Raw genomic sequence first — 22,788 nt, forward strand, 5'->3', positions numbered from 1 at the left:
TGACCAACGAAAAGCAACTTAATGTATGGTGCTAAGACTGATACACAAAGCAAATTGGGATGACTGATAAAAAAAAGATGCCCACGTGTGGGATGTAGGAAGCAAAGACTTCTCTGAGAAGGTTGTATAAGCAACCATCTGATGAGTGAGAAGAAGCCAGCCAGGAGAGAAAGAAACGGAGTGAAGGCCTAAGGCAGGAAGATTGCTGAGGGTTTTTGGAGAACAAAAGAAGACACAAGCAAGAGGGATGGAGTGTGGGATGTGGTTGGAAGGGAAAACAGAATCAATCAGACAGTTCCTTGTAGGTCTTGACAGGCATTGTTGCTTCTGTTCCAAGTACACTAGAAGCCATGATTCTTTTACAAGTAGCACTCAAGGTGCCGAGGGAGAGGTGGATTGGGCGAGAGACAAGAAAGGAACAAGAGCTCAGTTACCGGTCCATTGCCTGAGCTACATGAGAGATGCTCAGAATTTTGCTAGTACAGAAGCCCATAGAGGTGGGAACTAGATGGGTTTCAAATACATTTTCTAAATAGTTCCCAACTTTTCAATTTCAGGCAAACCATAAGAAGCAAAGAAAAGCTATCCCTAAAGAAAACTCTTTGCTGGAGTAAGCACGCCGTGCATTTGGAAAATTCCTCCTTCATCCTTATTACCTGACAAGAAAATTCCCACAAATAAGCAATTGACTAATTAGATTAAATCAAAGCAAAAAGATGTTGACCCTGGTCCACAGCTTATGTAAAAAAATTTTAGCGTTCACGCATAACTACCCATCTGAACTTTGGGCTTCAATCAACATATGCTAAAAATTACAAAAATCTTTTTATTTCTTATTTTCTTAATTTTTATTTAAATTCTAGTTAGTTAACATACAGTAAGTGCAATATTGGTTTCAGGAGTAGAATTCAGTGATTCAGCACTTAAAACACTCAGTGCTAATGGCAATAAGTACCCTCCTTAGTACCCATCACCCATCCAGCCCATCCCCTACCCACCTCCTTCCATCAGTTTGTTCTCTATTGTTTAACTCTCTAAGGTTAAGAGTCTCTTATGATTTGTTGCCGTTGCTCTATTTTTTCTTTTTTCTCCTTCCCATAGGTTCATGTGTTTTGTTTCTTAAATTCCGCATGAGTGAAATCACGTAGTATTTGTCTTTCTCTGACTGACTTATTTCACATAGCATAATATACTCTGGCTCCATCTATGCCATTGCAGATGGCAAAATTTCATTTTCAATGGCTAGTATTGCATTATACACACTCTCCATACTGTTCTCCAGAGTGGCTGTATCAGTTTGCATCCCCACTAACAATGCAAGAGTGTTCCCCTCTCTCTGTATCCTCACCAGCACTTGTTTTCTTGTGTTGTTAATTTAACCATTCTGACAGGTGGGAGGTGGTATCTCATTGTGGTTTTGATTTGTATTTCCCTGCTGATGAGTGATGTTGAGCATCTTTTCATTACACAAATCTTTTTAAAGAAATAATTCTAGGAATCACAGAAGCATGGTGAACCACGTTACACACCATCTAACAGGAAATTGGATTAGCAGTTCTATTTTCACTAATAAAGCGCAGACTGCTCTCTGCTGATGCACATTTATTCCATTCTCTGACTTTTCTGCAGACCTTCAAATACGATCATAATGGAAAAGGTCTGATTTCCATTACCTTAACAACACAGAGTGACAGATCACAACTGCCACAGGCATTTCAGGATGTATAATTTTGTTAATGCATTATTTGTGGAACTAATATTTTAATTCATGAATTTTTGAATATTGAAGATTAAATATCAAAAAGTAGTGATGTCTGACATATAAAATATATTACATACATGTTTCCAGTCAAACAAAAACCACTGAAGGTTTGCCAGTGAAGGCAAAGTCTCATTAACATTCTCTACTTGGTGATTAATAGAACTGCTATAGATAATGAGTGTCAGAAACATTATGGAAACCTTGGGATTCATTGCCCACTTGAATAAATATTCATTCTTATTGCTTCACTCCTTATGCCATGGTTCAATTTTTAGCAAACTGAGGAATGGCTTCTTTAGCTTTTTAAATGTGTGATGTGTCCTACTGTCCAACTGTTATACTTTCAACATGGCGCATCAATTGAATCACAATACACACATACAATGACGCTCCCTTTTAATGATTATGATCCTTATTGTTATGCTCCTCATTTTAATTTCAGCTTCTTGAGTAGAAGCCAGTTTCAAGTTGGGCTTAGGTTTCCAAAGTCATTATTCATTGAATAATAACATAACCACTCAACAGAAACCACCAGAAAATCCTTCCTTCTTTCCTTTTCACAAACAAATGAAATGGCAAGTAACAATACTGCTTAGTCCAAAGATGTGCAAATACACTCCCTAGCAGAAGTAATCTCCACTACTTTCCCATCACCATCCAAATCCGTCCCCAACAACACAATGTGTTATTACCTTGCTGAGGTCTCAAATCCTCCGAAGAAAAGGAGGTGTTGACTTAAAGCATGACAAGAGCACATAGAAGATGAGAGAACACTGCCTGCCTTTAGAGTGCACAATGGATTTGTCGTGGATTCTACAATTCTCCTTGACTGGGACAGGTAGATGGAGCCAGTCTGCAACAGGCCAAGTCTGGTATTTTACTTCCTACAAGGGTGCCCACAGCTTTTATACACCACCTGATCAAGAGTCTGTAACTGGTATTTTAAAATACAAAAGTAGAATACTTCCTTATCTGTGTTCAGATGAATGATACTTAACATTTTTAAGCCCTAATTAATTAAAGTTGTCAAAGAACTAGAGTTTTAGGAAAGGTAAATCAGAACAAAGTCAGTCATATCTAGAATTTAGATTCAATGCAACTTATGGGTATATATAGGAATATCATACTTCAGTGCTATCATCTTTTTCATCTTTTGTCTTTAGTACAATACTTTGAAGAATTACACAATATGGGGTGCCTGGGTGGCTCAGTTAGTTAAGCATCTGACTTTGGCTCAGGTCATGATCTCACGGTTCTGGGTTCGATCCCCGCGTCCGGCTCCGTGCTGACAGCTAGCTCAGAGCCTGGAGCCTGCTTCGGATTTTGCGTCTCCCTCTCTCTCTGACCCTCCCCTGCTCATGCTGTCTCTCTCCCTCCCTCTCAGAAATAAATTTAAAAAAATATTTAAAAAAATAAAATAATAAATCTTGTTATGTATATTTTAACACAATTAAGAAAAGGGGAAAAAAAACCCAGGAGATTTTGCTCATGAGGTGGGTTTTTTCCCCCAACTTTTAGACTACAAAATCCCTTCTGCCTAAAATACTTTGATTAAGTGATTTTCCTGAAACTAAAGAGCCTCCAAAACCTGATGCATAAATACTTACAAAGATAAAATCGTTCTTCTACCAAACCTTTCCTTAAGTATCCTGGAATGTTGAAAAGTGTTTTTAACTCTAGTGTCATAAGCAAATTAAAATGGTGCTGGTAGGTTGTCCCTTACCCACTAAGTTAGGCTGGAGTTCAAATATTTAGAAATGCATAAAAATACGGCAGTAAGCAGGTTGACTGCTCTGGAGGAAATCTTTTGAGTAATAAGAAGTGTACAAAGATAACCTCTTTCACTAGGCAACCTACCTTTTAAAAAAATTATAAACAAAAAGGAATACAAGAGGAAAGATGTCATCTGATTATTATCAGGGAACTGATTTTGCAATGCATTATTTATATATTTCAAATATCCAAAGGTAACATGTAACTGTTTACTCCCATTTTATTCCTAATTATTTTCAATTACTTCTAATATTTTTCCAAATGTTTTTCAATTATTACTAATTGTTTTTCAAAACCTGCATCAATAGTTGCTTAACGTGACAGTTTTCTTCTTTGGCTTGGTATTACTTTCAATAAAATATATTATTACTTAACACTGATGTTTCGCCTAACTTTTAATCTACCCACATATATACTCAGGCTGAAAATAAATGCTCTTGCAAACAAGTTAGGTTTTAGGGATTTTTCTGTTTCGTTTTGCTTGTCAGTTTTAATTGTAACCTTGAATAAAAGCTAACTAGATTCTTTTTCAGTGTAGTCAGGGCTAGCTTTTGCACTTCCACACCATGATTAATTTATTATTCATCTGGGACCTTCCTATTAAACCTTGTCTTTAGCCTGTGAACTCTTCTTTCAGCTTCCAACAAAGGATTTCATTGCTTTTGGAATTGAGGTGTGTCTAAGTTTTTACCTGGAGCAAAAGTGATGCAAGCGTTTCTGGTGAGACCAATCCTTGGTTTAGGGTGGGGAGGAGCCGCATAACAGGCCGGCTGTAGACTCCAGAAAGTAGAGACGCGACCAAAGGGCTTTTCTTAGACATCCTATGCAGACAGTTGGAAGGGCTGAAGCGGCAGCTCCCTTGGATTTGTCCACCAGGGAAATCAGACACAATGACTTGGCTCCTTTTCAGAACGTCCAGGGCTCTGGCCATTTTAATGGTAAGTCCAAAATTTTTTTCAAATAATAGCCACTTTCCCTGTTTCCTTCCTTGTTTGATAATACAGTATTTGACTGCTGAATCCCTACTATAAATTTTAAAAAGAGTTCAGTAAAAATAAACACTTTAGAATGACCTTGTAAAGATGACCAATTTCCTCCTCTTGTTGGATATTGATGTTGTATTTTACACAGAAAATAAACCAGAGAGAAACAGAATTTGAAAGTCGACATTTAGCATTTCTTTAGGTAATGAATTAATTAATCGTGATCTCAGATCCATTTTCTACCACACTTTCACTTTCTTCAAAGTAATGTTTTTAGTCCTCTCTCTAATACACAAACTGAAACACATGAAAGAGAACCAGGTCTATTTTCCAAGGTTACCTATCTCTTCGGCGTATGGTTAAGAACTGTACATGCCTGGTCTTGATACCTGACTTGTTTTTAAAATAGACCATTGAATTAAAATCAAAGCAATGCTTGACTCCAGGGAAGTTGAAAGGGTTATTAAGAAAACAATGTTTATGTTTAGCTTTATATGCAAAAAATATACCAACTTTAGGGGACAAAAAAATACAACATTTTATAAGCCACTTTTTTTCAGGAGAATAATACTTTTGTTGGTAGAGAAAGATTTATACAATGTTACCTAAAAAAAAAGAAGTGGAATCTGGAGAGCAAAGCACTAGCCTGGATATTACAGACTACTTTGTTTCTTAACTATGTTGTTTTGGTGAAGGGGAAAAAAGCCATAATTGTATCAGTGACACTAAGATACCAAAATAGTGACATACACTATAAATGAATATTTTAAAAATTCCTAATACTAATTCCCCGCTTCACAATAAACCACACTGGCCTCGGCATTGGTTTCCCTCACCTCCTCATCTAAAAAATTAAGATGAGCATTGGACTTCAAGATGTTACAGGAAGACAGATCTCAAGAAAGAACTTCCTAAAAATTAAAAGTGTCTAAAATTAGAATTGGCTGCCCTGTGAGCCAGTTTCCAAGCCTTCCCTCTCACCACAATGCCCAAGCAGAAAGTTGGTATCCTTCCTTTTGTTAGGGCCTACTTTTATTATAACAGTGTAACTAATCCTTTTGGTTATCTAATGAGTTTATTTGATCCATGAATGTTATAAAGACTAGTGAGACAATTGTATGACTTTCCCACCTTTCCAGATGGTCATTTCCCGACTAAACCGCAAGTAGCCTTATAACGCACATGTCTGTGCCAATGATCAAGTCATAAAATTATGGGAAAGGTGGCAGGGGGTGTCAGAAGGTATCACAAGGACACAGAACTAGAGTAGCAAAAGATTAAGCGAGCTCTTTTCCCTGTTTTGACATAGACCATTCTCAAGTACCCCTATGGTTCTAGAGTGACCATAAGATCCTTATACTATGGGCTGTTTCATTCATCTTTCTATCCCTAATGCTTACTATATAATGTCTCTCTTACAGTGGACACACAATTGTTTGAAAAATGAGGCCTCTCTAACCTATAACCCCCCACAGTGCCTCTATAATGCTAGTCATAAAGAAACTGAAATCTAAGACATTTTCTTCTAATGGAATGCAGTGTCAGTCAAGAGTGAGGTCAGCAAGCAAGGCTCCATAGACTAGGTGATATTTGAGCTGTTTTTGATTAGAACAGATAGGCCAAGGGATACCTTGAGTTGTCAGACCAGCATGAACAAAGGAAAGAGTGATTACAGCATTTACCTAGGGGCAATGGACACACTGGTTTGGCTAGAATGACAGTTTGTGTTGGACATGAGTTGGAAAGGTAGATGAGGGTCAGACTGAAAAGTGCATTCTGTGAAAGCTAATCAAGTCCTTTTCGAACAGGGGAGACACCCCAAGTTTCGAAATGGTGTGGTGAGGGGAAAAAAATCCAATGTTTTTAAAAGCATTATGGAGTGAGAATGCACATCTTTTGTTGTTGAAGGGTGAGGTCTGAAAGCTGGAAGACATATTTGGAGATGTTGAATTAATTCCACCACCCTATGACCATACAAGGGTTGCCTAGAGAAGTGAGATACGACACCAAAGTCACGGACTTCAGTCTACACCTGTATGACTGACTCATTCCAGGCCTTGTTTCCTCAACTGTCAAATGACAATAATCAGAGCCCCTTGCTATGATAAGAATAAAGATGCAACAAGTGCAAACAAGTGCTCTGGAAAAGATAAAGTGGTTTGTAGGACTCTGATAACTTGTAATGTTTACATTAGTAATACAGGTGATTTTTGATAACTTGTTAAAATTCTGCCTTACTATTTTAAATAACCACCAACACCAGTTTTAACCAGTCAAGAAAGGACTTACATTTTTCTTGAGTGAAAGACCCTATCAAACTATGTCTTAAATTTGTATAATTGTGGGTATGAGAAAATAAGATTTTCAAACATGGAGCATTACTCAAAATTTCAACTGTTCAGCCTTCTAGATTAATTACTTGAGAGGCAAAAGTATGGGGAACACCTTCCTGCAGTCGAAGAAAACTGTAATAGTTATCAGTTTCCTGTGCATATTCGATCCATTTAATACAGCACAAAATAAACATTTTTGGGGGAAAGCCTGTGATTGAAAAACACTTATCTTCAGAGATTTTTACCTTTTAAAAATAATGTCTGTCTTCAAAGGAGACCATTGTCCACAAAATCTGCAATACAGTTTGTCATATAATACTATTAACATCTGGACAATAAGATGTTTAATTTTATGCTTCTATATTGTGTAAAAATTTACTCCCTGCAAAATTAATAGCGATGTTTGAAATCCAAAGATTTTTAAAGCACAAAGTTATAAGAAGTTAGTAGTAGTAGTTCTGGAAAAAACAAAAGTAGTTTAAATATCAAGGTCGGCATTAGAATGTGTTCTAAATATAGAAAAACTATCTTCAACCACCTTCTTCTACAGAACAAACAAAAAGCAAAATTTTAGAAAAAGAATTGTAAGTAAATGGCCCCAACTTTTTCTTGAAGTTTAATCAACACACAATATCCTATTAGCTTCAGGTGTACCCCATAGTGATTCAGTATTTTGGGGCATTACAAAATGATCTTCCTGATGAGTCTAGGTACATACAAACTTGTTACAATATCATTGACTATATTCCTTATGCTGTACATTACATTCCCATGACATATATTTTATAACCGGAAGTCTGTACTTCTTAATATCCTTCATCTATTTCACTCATTCTCCAACCCCTCCTCCCTCTGGTAACCAGCAGTTTGTTTTCTGTATCTATGAGTCTGTTTCTTTTTTGTTTGTTCATTTGTTTTGCTTTTTGGATTCCACATATTAGTGAAATTGCACGGCATTTGTCTTTGCTTGACTTATTTCACTTAGCATAATACCTTCTAGGTCCATCTGTGTTGCTGCAAATAGCAAAATTTCATTCTTTTTTATGGTTAAGTAACATCCCATTCTATCTATCTATCTATCTATCTATCTATCATCTATCTATCCATCATCAATCTATCTATCTATCCATCCCACATCTTCTTTATCCATTCATCTATTGGTGGACACTTAGGTTGATTATATACCTTGGCCATTATAAATAATGCTACAATAAATATAAGGGTGCACATATCTCTTCAAATTGATATATTCATTTTATTTGGATAAATATCGAGAAATGGAATTACTGGATCATACAGTCATTCTATTTTTAACTTTTTGAGAACTGTCCATACTGCCTTCCACAGTGGTCATACCAATTTACATTCCTACAAACATGAGGGTTTCCTTTTCCCCACATCCTTGCCTACTCTTGCCATTTTTTGTCTTTTTGATTATAGCCAATCTGATATGTGTGAGGTGTGAGATACTATCTCATGCATTTCCCTGATGATTAGTGAGCTTGAGAATCCTTTCATGCCTGTTGGCCATCTGGAGTCTTCTCTGAAAAAAAAAAAAAAACTCTATTCAAATTTTCTGCCTGTTTCTTAATTGGGTTTTTATTTTTATTTATTTATTTTTTTTACAAATAGTTTATTGTCAAGTTGGTTTCCATATAACACCCAGTGCTCATCCCCATAAGTGCCCTCCTCCATGCCCATCTTCCCCTCAGCTCCCACACCCATCACTCCTCAGTTTGTTCTCATCATTCAAGAGTCTCTCATGGTTTGCCTCTCTCCCTCTTAATTGGGTTTTTTATATACTAAATTGTGTGAGTTGTGTTTTGGATATTAACTTCTTATCAGATACATGATTTGCAAATATCTTCTTCCACTCAATAGGCTGATGTTTCATTTCATTAGTTTCTTTCGCTGTGCAAAAGTATTTAAGTTTGATGCAGTCCCACTTGTATATTTTAGTTTTTCTTGCCCTTGCCTGAGGAGACTGATCCAAAAAAAAAAAAATATTGCTAAGACCAATATCAAAAACCTCACTGCCTATGTTTTCTTCTAGAAGATTTATGGTTTCAGTTCTTATATTCAAGTCTTTAATCCATTTGATTTTTGCATATGGTATAAGTTGATGGTCCAGTTTCATTCTTTTGCATGTAGCTGTCCAATTTTCTCCACACCATTTATGAAAGAGGCTATATTTTTCCAAATCATACATTTTTGTCTCCTTCATTAGGGATTAACTGATCATATATGTGTGGGTTTATTTCTGGGCTCTCTTCCATTCAATTGATCTGTATGTCTGTTTTTGTGCCAGTACCATACTATTTTAATTACTATAGTTTTGTAGTACAGTTTGAAATCAGGAAGTGTGATCCTCTAGCTTTGTTCTTCTTTCTCAAGATCACTTTGGCTCTTTGGGGGCTTTTGTGTTTCCATAGAAATTTTAGGATTATTTTTTCAAGTTCCATGAAAAATATAAACAGCCCAAATTTTTAACAGAAGGAAAATCTTTGAGGTATCTTTCTTTCTCTTGATTAATGGAACAATCCAGTTTCCAGTGCTAATAAATATATGAAAATAAATTTCCCCCTGAACCTCTCCAAAAGTTAAGATTGTAAAATCGGAATAACCTTGCCAAGCAATTCTGACCAGTCCTGCCCGACTTGGGCAAATGTCAGGAAGATGTAATTACATCTACCAATTACCACTCCCACTTACTTAATACCTGAAACTGGTTTTCATTTGGAGCTAGAACACTTAGTGCCACATGTGGGTTCTCATAAACCTGCTAGCCTTTGGCTCTTCCTTTCCAGTTAAGAGTCAATCTGATAGCCTAAGGTAAAGGCTTGTTTTGGGAAGTTGATCATAAGAAAATTATATGGGCAATTGGTTACTATCCATAATTATACTGTGAATAATTGAATCCATCTAGTATGCACATTTTTCTTACATGGCTCCTGCACTTGGCTAGGCTATATATTGCACAACTCCAGGAAGTAAACTACAATTGAACAGTTCCCCCTGAAGTTGTGTAAGGAGCAGCCTACACAATTGTACAGTGGAATACTAGTTCTTGACTCTTTCTGATGCTCAAGAAAGAGAAAGTTTGTATGCGCCTTGATGTGAATAATAATAATAACATAAGGTCACTTCATATTAAAGTGGGCCTTTTACACCTTTTTTTTTTTTTGAAGCTTGGTGACAGAAGTGATTAACTCTTCTTTAAGCACTTCCTGTGGGCTAGCACTCATCTATGTGCTTTCAACCTATTAGTTCATTTAATCCTCACAACAAACCTAGAAGGTAACTAGAATTATTATCCCCATTTTACAGATAAGGAAATTGAAAGATTGAGTGATGTTCCCGAGTTATACAACTGGTAAATGGTGAGACTGGGATTTTAATTCAGGGATTCAAGATCTGGTGTCCAATTTCATATTGCTACACTTAAGTATATTTAAATTAAGCATTTGAGAATATCCAACTTGTTGAGAATATCTAGTATATGTTTTTCTTAGCATCTCCATCATGATACAAGGCTTAACTTTCTAAATTGAGTTTACTCAATCAGTTATTGAAAACTGAACTGACCAAAATTAAATAGGTAATTTCTAAATATTAAACATATACCATTTTTGTTTCATTAAGAAATTTGTCCTGATAAATACAAAGCTTGTTAGAATGTTTTGGGGGTTTTAAATTTTAATTTTAAATAGTTTATATATATTTGTAATAGAAAGAGAGAGACTACATACATATACATATATGCTATGAGATATCATAAAAGACAAATCACTCATTTTTTCTTTATGTGAGATTTATTCATCAAACATGTATTGAATGATCTTTATGATTGAACTCATTAATAATCATTGTATCTAACCAATTATAAAAATAATACCATCAGCCTATATATTATATTTTCCAAAAATAATTAATAAATTTAAGAAATCATGTTTAAAACTTATAATGATTTTTTTGAGTCACCTAATTCACTTTACAAATTTCCCACAGGGGAGTGGATGTGATCCACTCTTATCCCATTCTAGACATGAGAGAGAGCTACCTTAGGCCAGCTAGCACTAGCTCCATGATCTAAGGCATAGTCTAACAGTCTATCCCTCCACACAATAAAGTTTGATGTAACTCTAAACAAATTCTTGACCAAACTCAATAAATGACAGTTGTTATTATAAATGCACTTTTAAAAACTAGTCACCCATATCTTCAAAATATATTTATTGTGTACCTACTATATTCAATAGGAACATTAATGATAAAATTATATACATTTATTTAACAAATAGGGCATATAGATATTAAATTACTTTATTTCGTATATTATTTTATTAATTTAATCATCTGATTTGCTTTCAATAAAATATTTATTTTTATGTATACGAAAGTATTTAGGCCACATTAATGCTTTAAAAATCATATAACTAAAATTATTAGGGTGCCTGGGTGGCTCAGTCAGTTACGCATCCAACTCTTGATTTCTGGCCAGGTCATCATCTCACTGTGTAGGACAGCTGAAGCCTGCTTAGGATTCTCTCTCTGCCCTTCCCCACTCACACACATACACAAGCATGTTCACAGTCTCACTCTCTCTCAAAATATAATTAATAATATAATTAATATAATATATCAAAATAACCAGGAAACAAGATAAAGAAAAAGAAAAGTATAGGAATTCTCAAGATAAGTAGTGTTTAATCCACATTTGTCTTTCCAATCAAAGCAACCAGAAAAGACAACTTAGTTGATTTATATTGTCAGAAAACTATTGAAATATTTATTAAATACTGAAAATAATTATATATAAGTAACTAAAACCACTAAGTAACTAATATGCATATTAATTATCTAAAATAATAAAGTTTTTCAAAAGCACTATTCTAAGTTAAATAAGGCTATGACTATATTTTTAAATATTTAAGAAACATTACAATACTCATAAGTTTTTTTATTAACTACCCCATATTCCTAAAAGCACAAATACCATCAGATTTCACAATATCCCCTAAAATTAGAGAACATTCTTGGTCTGACTTTCAAAGAGAGATGAGGAAGAGTGAAGGTTTGATTGAATAACTTCTAAAGGCTCTGATTCAGTGTAAAGATTGAACAAATAAGAAACAATGTTCATTCTCCATAGTTTATAAAGTTTGTACTCCCTTTGCTTCCCAGGAAAAAAAGTATGCCTTAATGTCTATTAGAAGAATCATTCTCTATAGGACTAGTGCAAGCATGATTCATATTTTCTGGATGACTCTTTCTAATTTTCCTGTAAAGGGAAGTGTGCCTGGCCCAACCCTCCCCTCACATGGGGCTGAGTCGTCTTTATGAACTGAGAAATTAGGTCAATTATGACAGTAATTGGGTATTCTCTCCCAAGTAACTCATGACAATGTTTAAGAAAGAAAAGCAAAACTGTAAAATCATTTTGAGACCTATAATAACCATATGTAATAGTCACTTTTCATGACAATTTGCACAAATTCTGCACAAATATTTCAATGAAATTTTTTAATGGAAGGGTCCCGGCATCCTATGTCTGATATGGTTACTTCTTAGGTTCAGAGTTTGACCTGCCTCTTTATTATAACCTTCCAAAATCAACAATGTAATGAATCTACATTGTTTCAGGAGTAACCTCAGCCTTTAGCAGGAAGAAATCTAAATTGACTATCCTATAAATTTATTTCTACCACCAGGTTTTTTTCTATTTATTTATGCCAAGTTTGGTTAAAATCTACTGTAGTGATGAACTACACACTTTGGAGGCAGGCTGCAGAGGCTCAAATCCTGGCCCTACTGGGGCTGTTGGCTGAGGCAAGTATTCACTGTCACCTGTCTCCATTCTTCATCCATAAAATAGACTACAAGAATAGTATCCCCATCAGATAGCTACTCTAAGTATAAATGAGATAATAAAGATCTATAAATAGCAACTGACACAAAAACCATAATAAATTTTAACAACTAATATTACTCTAATTCTTTTTCTTCTGATTTATTTTTCAAATCTTTTCCCTACCAGATTCTTTTCACATAAGATAATCGGCAAATCTGCAAAACCTTATTAAAAGTCTGCTGAGGGAAAGGTATTATAATAATTGCAAGAAAAAAAAAGCAAATGCAAGCAAAAAATAACATGGAAGCATTAGAGTGTTTACAATTCTTTTGGCCTAACATCATAATGCACACAAAACAATAAGAAATAGTAAATCATGACAAACCCTTATAAGTTAAACTTCCTGGTACAAAATATGTGCTGAAAAAACTCAGAAATAAGACATCAGTGTGGACAGTTTCATGGAGATTGTTGGAACGTGAATTGATCTTAAAGGATGAGTAATATTAAAGTGGGTAAAGGGGAGATGTCACTTTACACCAGTTAGAATGCCTAAAATTAAAGTGGCAAAAAACAAAAAGTTTTGGCAATGATGTGGGGGAGAAGGAAACTTCATACACTATTGTTGGGAATTAAAATTGGTACAGCCTCTATGAAAAACAGAATGGAGGTTCCTCAAAAAATTAAAAATAGAATTATCATATGATCCAAAAATTCCACTATTCAGTATTTGCCCAAAGAAAAAAAAAGTCACAAAGATATATGCATCCCTATGTTTATTTCAGCATCATTTATAATAGCTGTGATATGGAAGCAACCTAAGTATCTATCAATAGATGAATGGATAAGGAAGATGTAGTGGAATATTATGCAGCCATAAAAAGATGAGATCATGCCATCTGAAATAACATGGACGGACCTAGAGGGTATTATGCTAAACGAAATAAGTCAGACTGAGAAAGCCTAATTCCATATGATTCTACTTATAAGTGGAATCTAAATAAGAAAAGAAAAGAATAAACCACATGGGCTGGGGGCTGGGGCTGGATGAACAGACACCTCCCCCTGCCCGTACCCCTCCTGTGTGTGGTTGGAAAACTTTTTGGTTTTGGGGGGGGGTGGTTTCTAAATAAAAAAGATCCTACTAAAAAAAAAAAGAATAAACAAGCAAAAGCAGAATCAGAGCTGTCAATACAGAGAACAAACTGATAATTGCCAGAGCAGAAAATGGTGGGGGGCTGAGCAAAATGAATGAAGGGAAATGGGAGATACAGGAATGAATAAATCACAGGAATAAAAGGCACAGCATAAGGAATAGTCAATGATGTTGTAAAGGCAATGTAACAGGACAGACTGTGGTGAACAAAGTACACTACCCTTGTGGTGAACACAGCATAATGTATAAAGTTGTCAAATCGCTAAGTTGTATATCTGAAACTAATATAACACTGTCAACTATACTCAAATTTTTAAAACCATGCATTCCAGGTAGAAAATAAAATAAAATGCAACACAAATGAAGTTTTTATATGTTCTTGAAAAGGTAAAGACCCTAGCCTGCCTGACTTCATTCTATCCTCATCTAATTTTTTCAGATCAGTACAAAAACTAAGTTCAACATTTAAGGTGAAATAACAGGGCAGAGATTAGCAGATCTGTGTCCCACAGTAAACAGCACTTATGAGTGGAATAGTATATCTCCATCTTTTATGTTCTTCTCTAAACCTGACTAGTTCTAGTCCATCTTCTACACCCTTGTACAACTAAGAAAATGCCTTACCCTGTAACTGCAGCCAGCTAATAGCTTATCACAGTGATGCTCGCCACTGTTTCCCAAAGCAGTATCTCCCCCAGTTCCTGGAAACTATTCATAGAACAGCCAGGTAAGAAATGTCAGGTTGTTGCAACTGGCTGTTTGCCAGAGTTCTGCATAGTTCGATAGGTTCTTTTGTATTTCATTGAAATTGTGTAGTCAGATTAAAAAACTGGAAGAACTTGTTTCTATTGAGAGTATTTTCTTTTTCCTGGGAGGATTTTACCTGCTTCTCCAAATCTACTTCTTTGAAATAAGAACAAACCACAATATGAATAAGATTATCTTATGCAATTACTTATTCGAAGAATTCATATTTAATTTGACTTTATTTAAATGTCTACAGGTGCTCCTATTTGTTCATGGAGAATTGCGAATAGAGGTAAAGTATGCAAAAGTTTATGTAATTAAAATAATAGTTTAGTTTAAAAATGAACATTGTATTTGAGAAAAATAAGTATTTATTTAATGTCTAAAACTGTTAAATAATTTAATTGTGAAAATTAAATTAAAACTAACCCAATTTTAAATACCAACACAGTACAAATGTCATTACTGTACTTTTATCTCATGCATGCTTCCTTCCTATTATTTTTCTTCTTATTTTAAATAAATCAACAGGTTTTTTCTTAAACAGGTCCTAGGTACCCAGAGGAGTGAGATATTGTGGAATATATAAATGAAATATAAAAATGATTAAATCCTAATATTAAAAATCATATGGTTCTGTAATTGTTTTAGTTATTTAATATTTCTTCTCTGCTTGACAAAATGTGAGGCCAAGCACAGAAACAAAGGGGGCTCCTCAACCTAGGTGTTAATAATCAATACTCATAGCAAAACCTTCCAACAATGTGCATAATAAAATGGGATGCCTTTTCACATAAGACAAAAGGTCAACACGGAGAAGATGAGACTGCAATACAAGGCAAAAGGAGATATAAACGTGAATGGGTGAAATTTGCAAAACCCTGCAGAGAAAGAGAAGACAACTCGAAAAGAAATCCAATTGCCAAGGTAAGTCATATCAGGAGGGGCAATATGAGTTTTTAGAATACATGTAACAGATGTAAATTAAAATGATATGGCAATTCCATTTAGCAAAATGCAGATTGGGGAGTCCACAGAGAAAATAACCTGGTATCTTCAGCCAAAAAATACAATAATAATAATATACAGAAAGATGAAGGAACTATGGTTTCTAGGGTATTAAAAAAATAGTTAAGACACATGTGGACCAATTTCTATGAATAAGCCTTTTGCAAATAGCAAAAGATATACGGATAAGACAATGAGAAAAATGGTTGAGAGTCCATGTATTCATAATTATTAAAACTGGGTGATGAGATATGTCAGGGTCATTATACTACTATTACTTTCTGTATATTTGAAACTTTCCATTTTAAAAAGATTAAAAATTATAATAATAAAAAATAAAATAATAATAATAAGCAATTTATTTTAATACCTATTTGTAACACTGTATAATCCCTTTCCTCTTTTTCTCTCCAGCCCCTCTTATTTAAACTAAAATAAATGTGTTTCTTTTTTTAATTTTATCTATTAAGGAAGGGAGCATTCAGAAGTAGTCTTGTCAATATTAAGTACCCATGACTTCTAGCCTTTTAACATCACCATGGCAACCACAATCTGAGCAAACATTCTAAAGCCAAAATGATTAACATATATTGGTCTATACTGCTCAACAGAAGCAACAATTTGAATTATTTCACATTCCTAGTATTTATCAAGGCAAAAAGTAACCATCAAGGTGTCAGAAAGAGTAAATAAAATCAACAGATGACTTTAGATTATGAAGGTGGAGAAAAGGGGAAGGAAAAGGTCTAAAGAATGATCACATTAACATTTTGGGTATTTGGGGCTTCAGATTACTTCAGATTTCCAAGCAAGCCAGAAAATAACCTACAAGATTTCTGGAATGGGAATTGATCAACCCCCTTTTGGAATCTTTGTTGTTGACAAAAACACTGGAGAAATTAACATAACGGCCATAGTCGATCGTGAGGAAACTCCAAGCTTCCAGGTAAATTCGTGTCTTCAATATTGGCACCCTTACATTCGTGCCTGGTGGCTTTAGAATGTGATACTCTTCTACTTGTTAAGTTAGAAGAGAGATCAGCACATGAATCAATCCACCAACAAATAACAATATTAGTTCCTCTATGAAGAGCTTCCATTTATGGTTGTGCCCCTGAAGGAATATAGCAGGAGGGTGCATTAGTAGGCACTGAAATCCAACATGCATCCTGCAAAGTGGTTCACCTTGCCATGAGACACTGCCAGCTTGGAAGAAGGGGCAGCTTGCCTAATTGGTCTGCCCAAGGTGGCCACTTTTTCTTACTTTGTCTACTTGTTGGGAAAATATTTTTCTTCTTTGCACAAAAGATCTGTGCATGCGAGCAGAAGCCTTATTTCTACAAGTTTTAACAGTATCCAAACTGAGTTTGTAGAGTAATGAGTGACTTTCCCCTCCTTTTTCTAGATAACCTGTCATGCTCTGAATGCCCAAGGACAAGATGTAGAGAAACCACTTATATTAACAGTTAAAATTTTAGATGTGAATGACAATCCTCCAGTATTTTCACAAAGTATATTCATGGGTGAAATTGAAGAAAACAGCGCATCAAGTAAGTCTTTTTACAATACCTACCACTTCTAATCTTTTTCATTTTAAAATACAAGGATCACTATAGTTTATCATTTTTAGAAGCTAATTTATTGTCTTAGTTTCACCAATAGTTTTGCAGAAAAATTCCTCAAAATAACCTGGGTCTTCCTTTCTAATATTTGTACTTGAGCTAATTATCCACTACCATTGTATTTCTAGGCTGCAATATTGTTATCAAGTCAACAGTACCTTATTCTATATATTTAAGTCACATGAGTACTTGGCAGTAGTCATAACACTAAAAGGTTAGGTTTAGGTAGCTTGGCTGCATCAGATGGACTTTTTTAGATTATGAAGGACAGAGACACACAATTACTTGGATAATGTGGGAAAAAGAAAGAATGATAATGCCATCCATGAGGGGAAGAAGTAAAGACGGAAGGTGTAAGGAAATGAGAACGGAAGGCGGCACACTTCTACCTGATTGAGACAGTAAGAGATATTTAAAAGACATGTAATTTGTTTTTGAGCATACATAGACTTAAGATTTTTAAAAACAAAGGTCAGTTTGGAATGGTGTTGAATATTTAGTGTGAACAGAATGTCAGTCTTTAAATATTCTTTAATGAACTACTTCTGTATTCCTAGACTCTCTGGTGATGATACTAAATGCCACAGACGCGGATGAACCAAACCACCTGAACTCTAAAATCGCCTTCAAAATTGTCTCTCAGGAACCTGCAGGCACACCCATGTTCCTCCTAAGCAGACATACTGGCGAAGTCCGTACTTTAACCAATTCTCTTGATCGAGAGGTAAAGTAAAGCACTTGGGAATATTCAGACAAAGGATTTGATTATAAGAAAGCCAAGAGAGGTGATCTCATTTTACCTAAGAATGAAAGGAGAAAGCAAAAAAGGTTCTCCATACTCAACTAGGCCAATCTAGGGAAACTGTTTGCATTCCAGTGTGATTCTAGCGGGGTGAGATGCGTTCCTCAGACCTGTAGAATCAATTGCACCCCAAATAAACAAGTATCAGCATTCCAGTAAGAGGTAAAGTGGAGAGTAAAAGGAGGCATCAAAGCTTCCAGGGACAAAAACTGAAATGTAATTTATTCCTTATATGGTGGAGGAAAATGAAAATTATCAGATGGAGGAAGAAATTACTTTCTGGAATAAAAGCTTTCTCTGATGTTCCACTTTTTCTACTGAATAGTTTTCCTTTGTCCCTGCTTCCTGAACACTAAAGAACCCCCTTCCTCTCTTCCCCATCATTGTACCACCATAACTACCATCACCAGCACCACTATCTTTATCACCACACAATACCCAAGCTGACTTTCTATTACTTCTATGCAAATGGTTCTCTGAAGAGACCAAAAGGAAAGCTCTATAAGTGAACTTTCCTTAAATAAGCATCCCACCATCCTCATTGCCCATTCTTGCTCCAACTGCACTTTCTTGCCCTAAGAAACTCATAAAAGCGAAAACCTGTTTTTGCCCCATAAAAACTTACCCAACCCTCCAGAGCCCCCCATGCTTCCTCTGTGATGAACAAGGAACAGCTCATGTTATCCTTCTTGAGAATAAACTATGAACTTGAATATTTTCACCCCCATAGGAAACAGGTAGTTGTTATTTGTATTCTTGGTGCTGGAGATTAATTATGTTTATTTTTCTCCAAATTTAGCAAGTTAGCAACTATCGTCTTGTTGTGAGTGGTGCAGACAAAGATGGAGAAGGACTATCAACTCAATGTGAATGTAGTATCAAAGTCAAAGATGTCAATGATAATTTCCCAAAGTTCAGAGAATCTCAGGTACACCTTGACTTCTTGAAGAATAATTTATGTATATTTTTTATTTTATACTAAAATACTACCATCCTATCGTATTTATACAATATATTGCCATCCTAATTCAGTATTCACCTGCTTGCTGGCTTCTATTTACATTGTGTGAACTTTTCTTAAAAAATAAGCTTTTGTAAAATACAAGACTTTAGTAACCAGCAAGAGGCAATACATAACTTGAGAATTAATGATTAATACTATTCAGAATAAATATAATCTCTTTAGATAAAACCTGACAATAACTCTTAAATTCTGCTTCTCTCCTTTTTAGTATTCAGCACAAATTCAGGAAAATACTTTAAGTTCTGAGTTGATTCGATTTCAAGTTATAGATTGGGACGAAGAATTCACAGATAATTGGCTTGCAGTGTATTTCTTTACCTCTGGAAATGAAGGGAATTGGTTTGAAATACAAACTGATCCCAGAACCAATGAAGGTATCCTGAAGGTGGTTAAGGTAAGGTCTATTTCTCTTCAGTGGTAAAAAAAGATAATCCATATTAGCCCAATCTCTATCATTTCTATGAATAAACTTTATTCACTTATTAATAATAAACTTCTTCTTTACAGAAAATTATGAAAACACATAAAAGTAGATAGAATTTTTTAAAGACACAGACACAGCCCCAATACCTAAGGACAGCTTTTTTTAAATGTATTTTTTAAGCTTATTTATGTTGAGAGAGAGAGAGAGGGTGGAGAAGGGAAAAAGGGAGAGAGAGAGAGAGAGAGAGAGAGAATTCCAAGCAGGCTCTATGCTGTCAGTGCAGAGCCCGACATGGGGCTTGAATTCACATACTGTGAGACTATGACCTGAGCCGAAACCAAGAGTCAGAAACTTAACCAACTGAGACACCCAGGTGCCCCAGGATGTTTTTTTTAAACATGTTGATTTATTTCTTTCCAAGCTATCATACTTTCTATAGTAAACACAAATGCACTAACATACATATATTTATAGGTAGCCGGTTTTAAACACCAGAATGTAATACACATTTCTTAACTTAATCCATTTACTCTTTACAATTAAAGTTAGGAAAAGATAAGAATACATTGTATTGTGGCTTGTGAATTTGTCATCTTGTGTTAAGTGGGTTAACTACAGTCATAAGAGGGGGAAAATAATTTGGAAAATGGGAATATATCATTCAATCTGCAAGATAAAAAATAATTGAGTAAACCTTCCATTTAACATGCTTGGCTATAACAAACATCCCCGACCCCCCACCCCCACAGAATCCAATCTGAAATAATGTAGGGTAAGGGTATTTCTGCCTGGACACTATATAGAATAGAAAAAAATAACCACTGCTTGAAAACATTCCTTGGCACAGGACACTGGACTATCTGGGACCTTCTTTCTTTATTTCCTTGAGTCCAGTAGACTGTCAGACCCATAATATGCCCTTAACAAGGAAACTGCTGGAAGATCTCATTGCTGGAAGCTGTGCAAACAGCTCCTATGACTCTGTTTTTCAGAGAGAGGGCTGAAGCCATCCATTGCAAGGGTGTATTATAAACTCCCAGCAATCCCTAAAAATGTCGTATTCCCTCTCCTGTATCAGTGTCACCTAGTTTCCAAACTAGAAACCTGGGCTTTATCCTTCAATCATAGCATTTCCTCACAACAAACAGCCAGTCTTCCAATTCTGCCCTGGAATTGTCCTTTATGTCTGGCTCTGGTCTTCCTTCTGCAGGCCTGTGCTCTAGCTGGCCTTGCCTCCTTGCCCCTAGATGTCCATAATCCTCCTGACAGATGTCCTTACCTCCTGTTTATGCCCACTTCATTCTCCTACTGTCACCAGTCTATTACTATGCTTTTCTTAAAACCAATTCGGGTCACTCTGTTCTTTAAAACCTTTCCTTGTTCTCCATTGGCTGTGAAAGTGGCCTTCAACTCTTTTCTTTTTTTAATTTATTTATTTTGAGAGAGAGAGTGAGAGAACATGTTGTGCATGAGTGAGAGAGAGGCAGAGAGAGAGAGAGAAGGAGAGAAAGAATCCCAAGCAAGCTCCACGGTCAGTGCAGATCCCAGCATGGGGCTCAATCCCACAACTAGGAAACCATGACCGAAGCCAAAATCAAGAGTCAGTTGCTTAACCAACTGAGCCACCCATGCACCCCAACCTTCAACTCAACTTTTATTGCTCATTTGAATCACCTGCAACTTTTCTTCACCTGTGGGAATTTAGGAACTAGGGGCTCCGTTGGTCTGTGGGGAAGCCCAGGCAAGGGAAGGTCTTAAATGCTCCTCAGAGAACTCTAATCGCAGCTAAGATTGATGACCAGCCGCTGGCCTTAAAGATGACATTCAGGCCCCTCTGAATTATATGCAAGGCCTCTCACCATCTGCAGCCAGCTCCCTGTCACTTTCTGTAGCACTGAGCATTTGCAAACACTTGAACCTCTGCCTAAAAACTCCTCCTCATCTTTCAACACCCGGTTCACTTGAAATATCTCAGAAGGTTTCCTACCTGTCACAAGTAGAGGTATTCGCTCACTTTTGTGCATAGATTCTATAATTTCCCTTGTTATTTTCCCCTTGTATTATAATTACCTATTTATACTTTCTCTTCCACTCCCTGGGGAATGCTTGAGCTCACAAAACTAGTCATTGCAAACTTAAAACTCAAATCCAGATCTCTTTCCTTAGTCATTTTCAGTAATATATAACTGTGTCCCCAATAAATATCTCTTTATCTCATCACACTCAAAACACATATTAGTGAATGGAAGAAGCTTTCCTGGGATTCCTCAGGCCTTGATGTGGGCCACCTCAAAAAGAGGTTCAAACAAATAGTTTTCCTACAAGACCATCTGAAAATGTTTCTACAAAGAGTGGGGGGATCACCCACCCACTGCGTTTCAGATGCACATTGGCCAACCAAGTTGATTATAATGGTTTTCCTTTGCCACCTAGGAATTTTTAAATCAGGAAAGACTCTATTTCACATAAATCCAATAGCTATTCTCTGAGTGGCTACAATTGCCATTTTTAGGAATGTATTTGAGGACAAAATTTGTGCAGTCCTCACAACAATCTGATGAGGTAAGATTTGAGCTTTTTTTCAGAAGTGAAATTTGAGAATCAGAGAAATTAAATATTGTGCTATGAGTCACACAGCTATTAGGCCACAAAACCAGGATTCAAACCATGCTACCATAGCAAATCTGGATTCTTTCCATCGCATCACAGAGCCTAAAGGAGCTATAATGATGTTTTAGTAGTCTAAAAACGGGTACCTTGTTTTGGAAGTATCGGTTAAGAAGCTAAGGTCTTACGAGCTAAAAATTTTAATAATTTCTCTATCTCAACATTACAATGATTTCTGAAATTGTCTTGCTATATAGAAATAAAAGCAGCCATTCATAGTATGTAACATAAAGTTTTCCTCTTCTGGTTTTGCCAGATTGCATTTCTGTGATACATCTTTCCTTCTAATTCTTTTTACTCTAGGCTTTAGATTATGAACAACTACAAAATGTGCAACTTGGTATTGCTGTCAGAAACAAAGCTGAATTTCACCAATCAGTAATCTCTCAGTATCGAGTCCAGTCAACCCCAGTCACAATTCAAGTGGTGAATGTGAGAGAAGGAATCACATTCCGTCCTGCTTCCAAGACATTTACTGTGCAGAAAGGCATAAGTACTAAAAAATTGGTCAATTACGTCCTGGGAAAGTATGAAGCCACTGATGAAGACACTGGCAAAGCTGCCTCATCTGTCAAGTAAGATTGTTTGTACATTCAAACTACTCTTTCATGTAGTTTTCATTTATAAGCTACTACA

General features: G+C 35.7%; 1 protein-coding gene across 1 annotated transcript in view; it reads left to right on the forward strand.

The window, feature by feature from the left end:
* Nucleotides 1-4,341: 4,341 nt before the first annotated feature.
* The window catches only part of DSG3 (desmoglein 3), a 35,767-nt gene continuing 17,320 nt past the window's right edge, over nt 4,342-22,788 (forward strand). Inside the window, exons 1-9 of the mRNA XM_039254449.1 lie at nt 4,342-4,473; nt 14,862-14,897; nt 15,404-15,532; nt 16,404-16,559; nt 17,019-17,163; nt 17,793-17,959; nt 18,837-18,965; nt 19,270-19,455; nt 22,456-22,727. Coding sequence (XP_039110380.1) covers nt 4,426-4,473; nt 14,862-14,897; nt 15,404-15,532; nt 16,404-16,559; nt 17,019-17,163; nt 17,793-17,959; nt 18,837-18,965; nt 19,270-19,455; nt 22,456-22,727 — 1,268 coding nt within the window. The 5' untranslated portion in view covers nt 4,342-4,425. The remainder of the gene's footprint in view (nt 4,474-14,861; nt 14,898-15,403; nt 15,533-16,403; nt 16,560-17,018; nt 17,164-17,792; nt 17,960-18,836; nt 18,966-19,269; nt 19,456-22,455; nt 22,728-22,788) is intronic.

Source organism: Hyaena hyaena, unplaced genomic scaffold (assembly GCF_003009895.1).
Source record: "Hyaena hyaena isolate Hyena2069 unplaced genomic scaffold, ASM300989v1 scaffold_490, whole genome shotgun sequence".
NCBI lineage: Eukaryota > Metazoa > Chordata > Mammalia > Carnivora > Hyaenidae > Hyaena > Hyaena hyaena.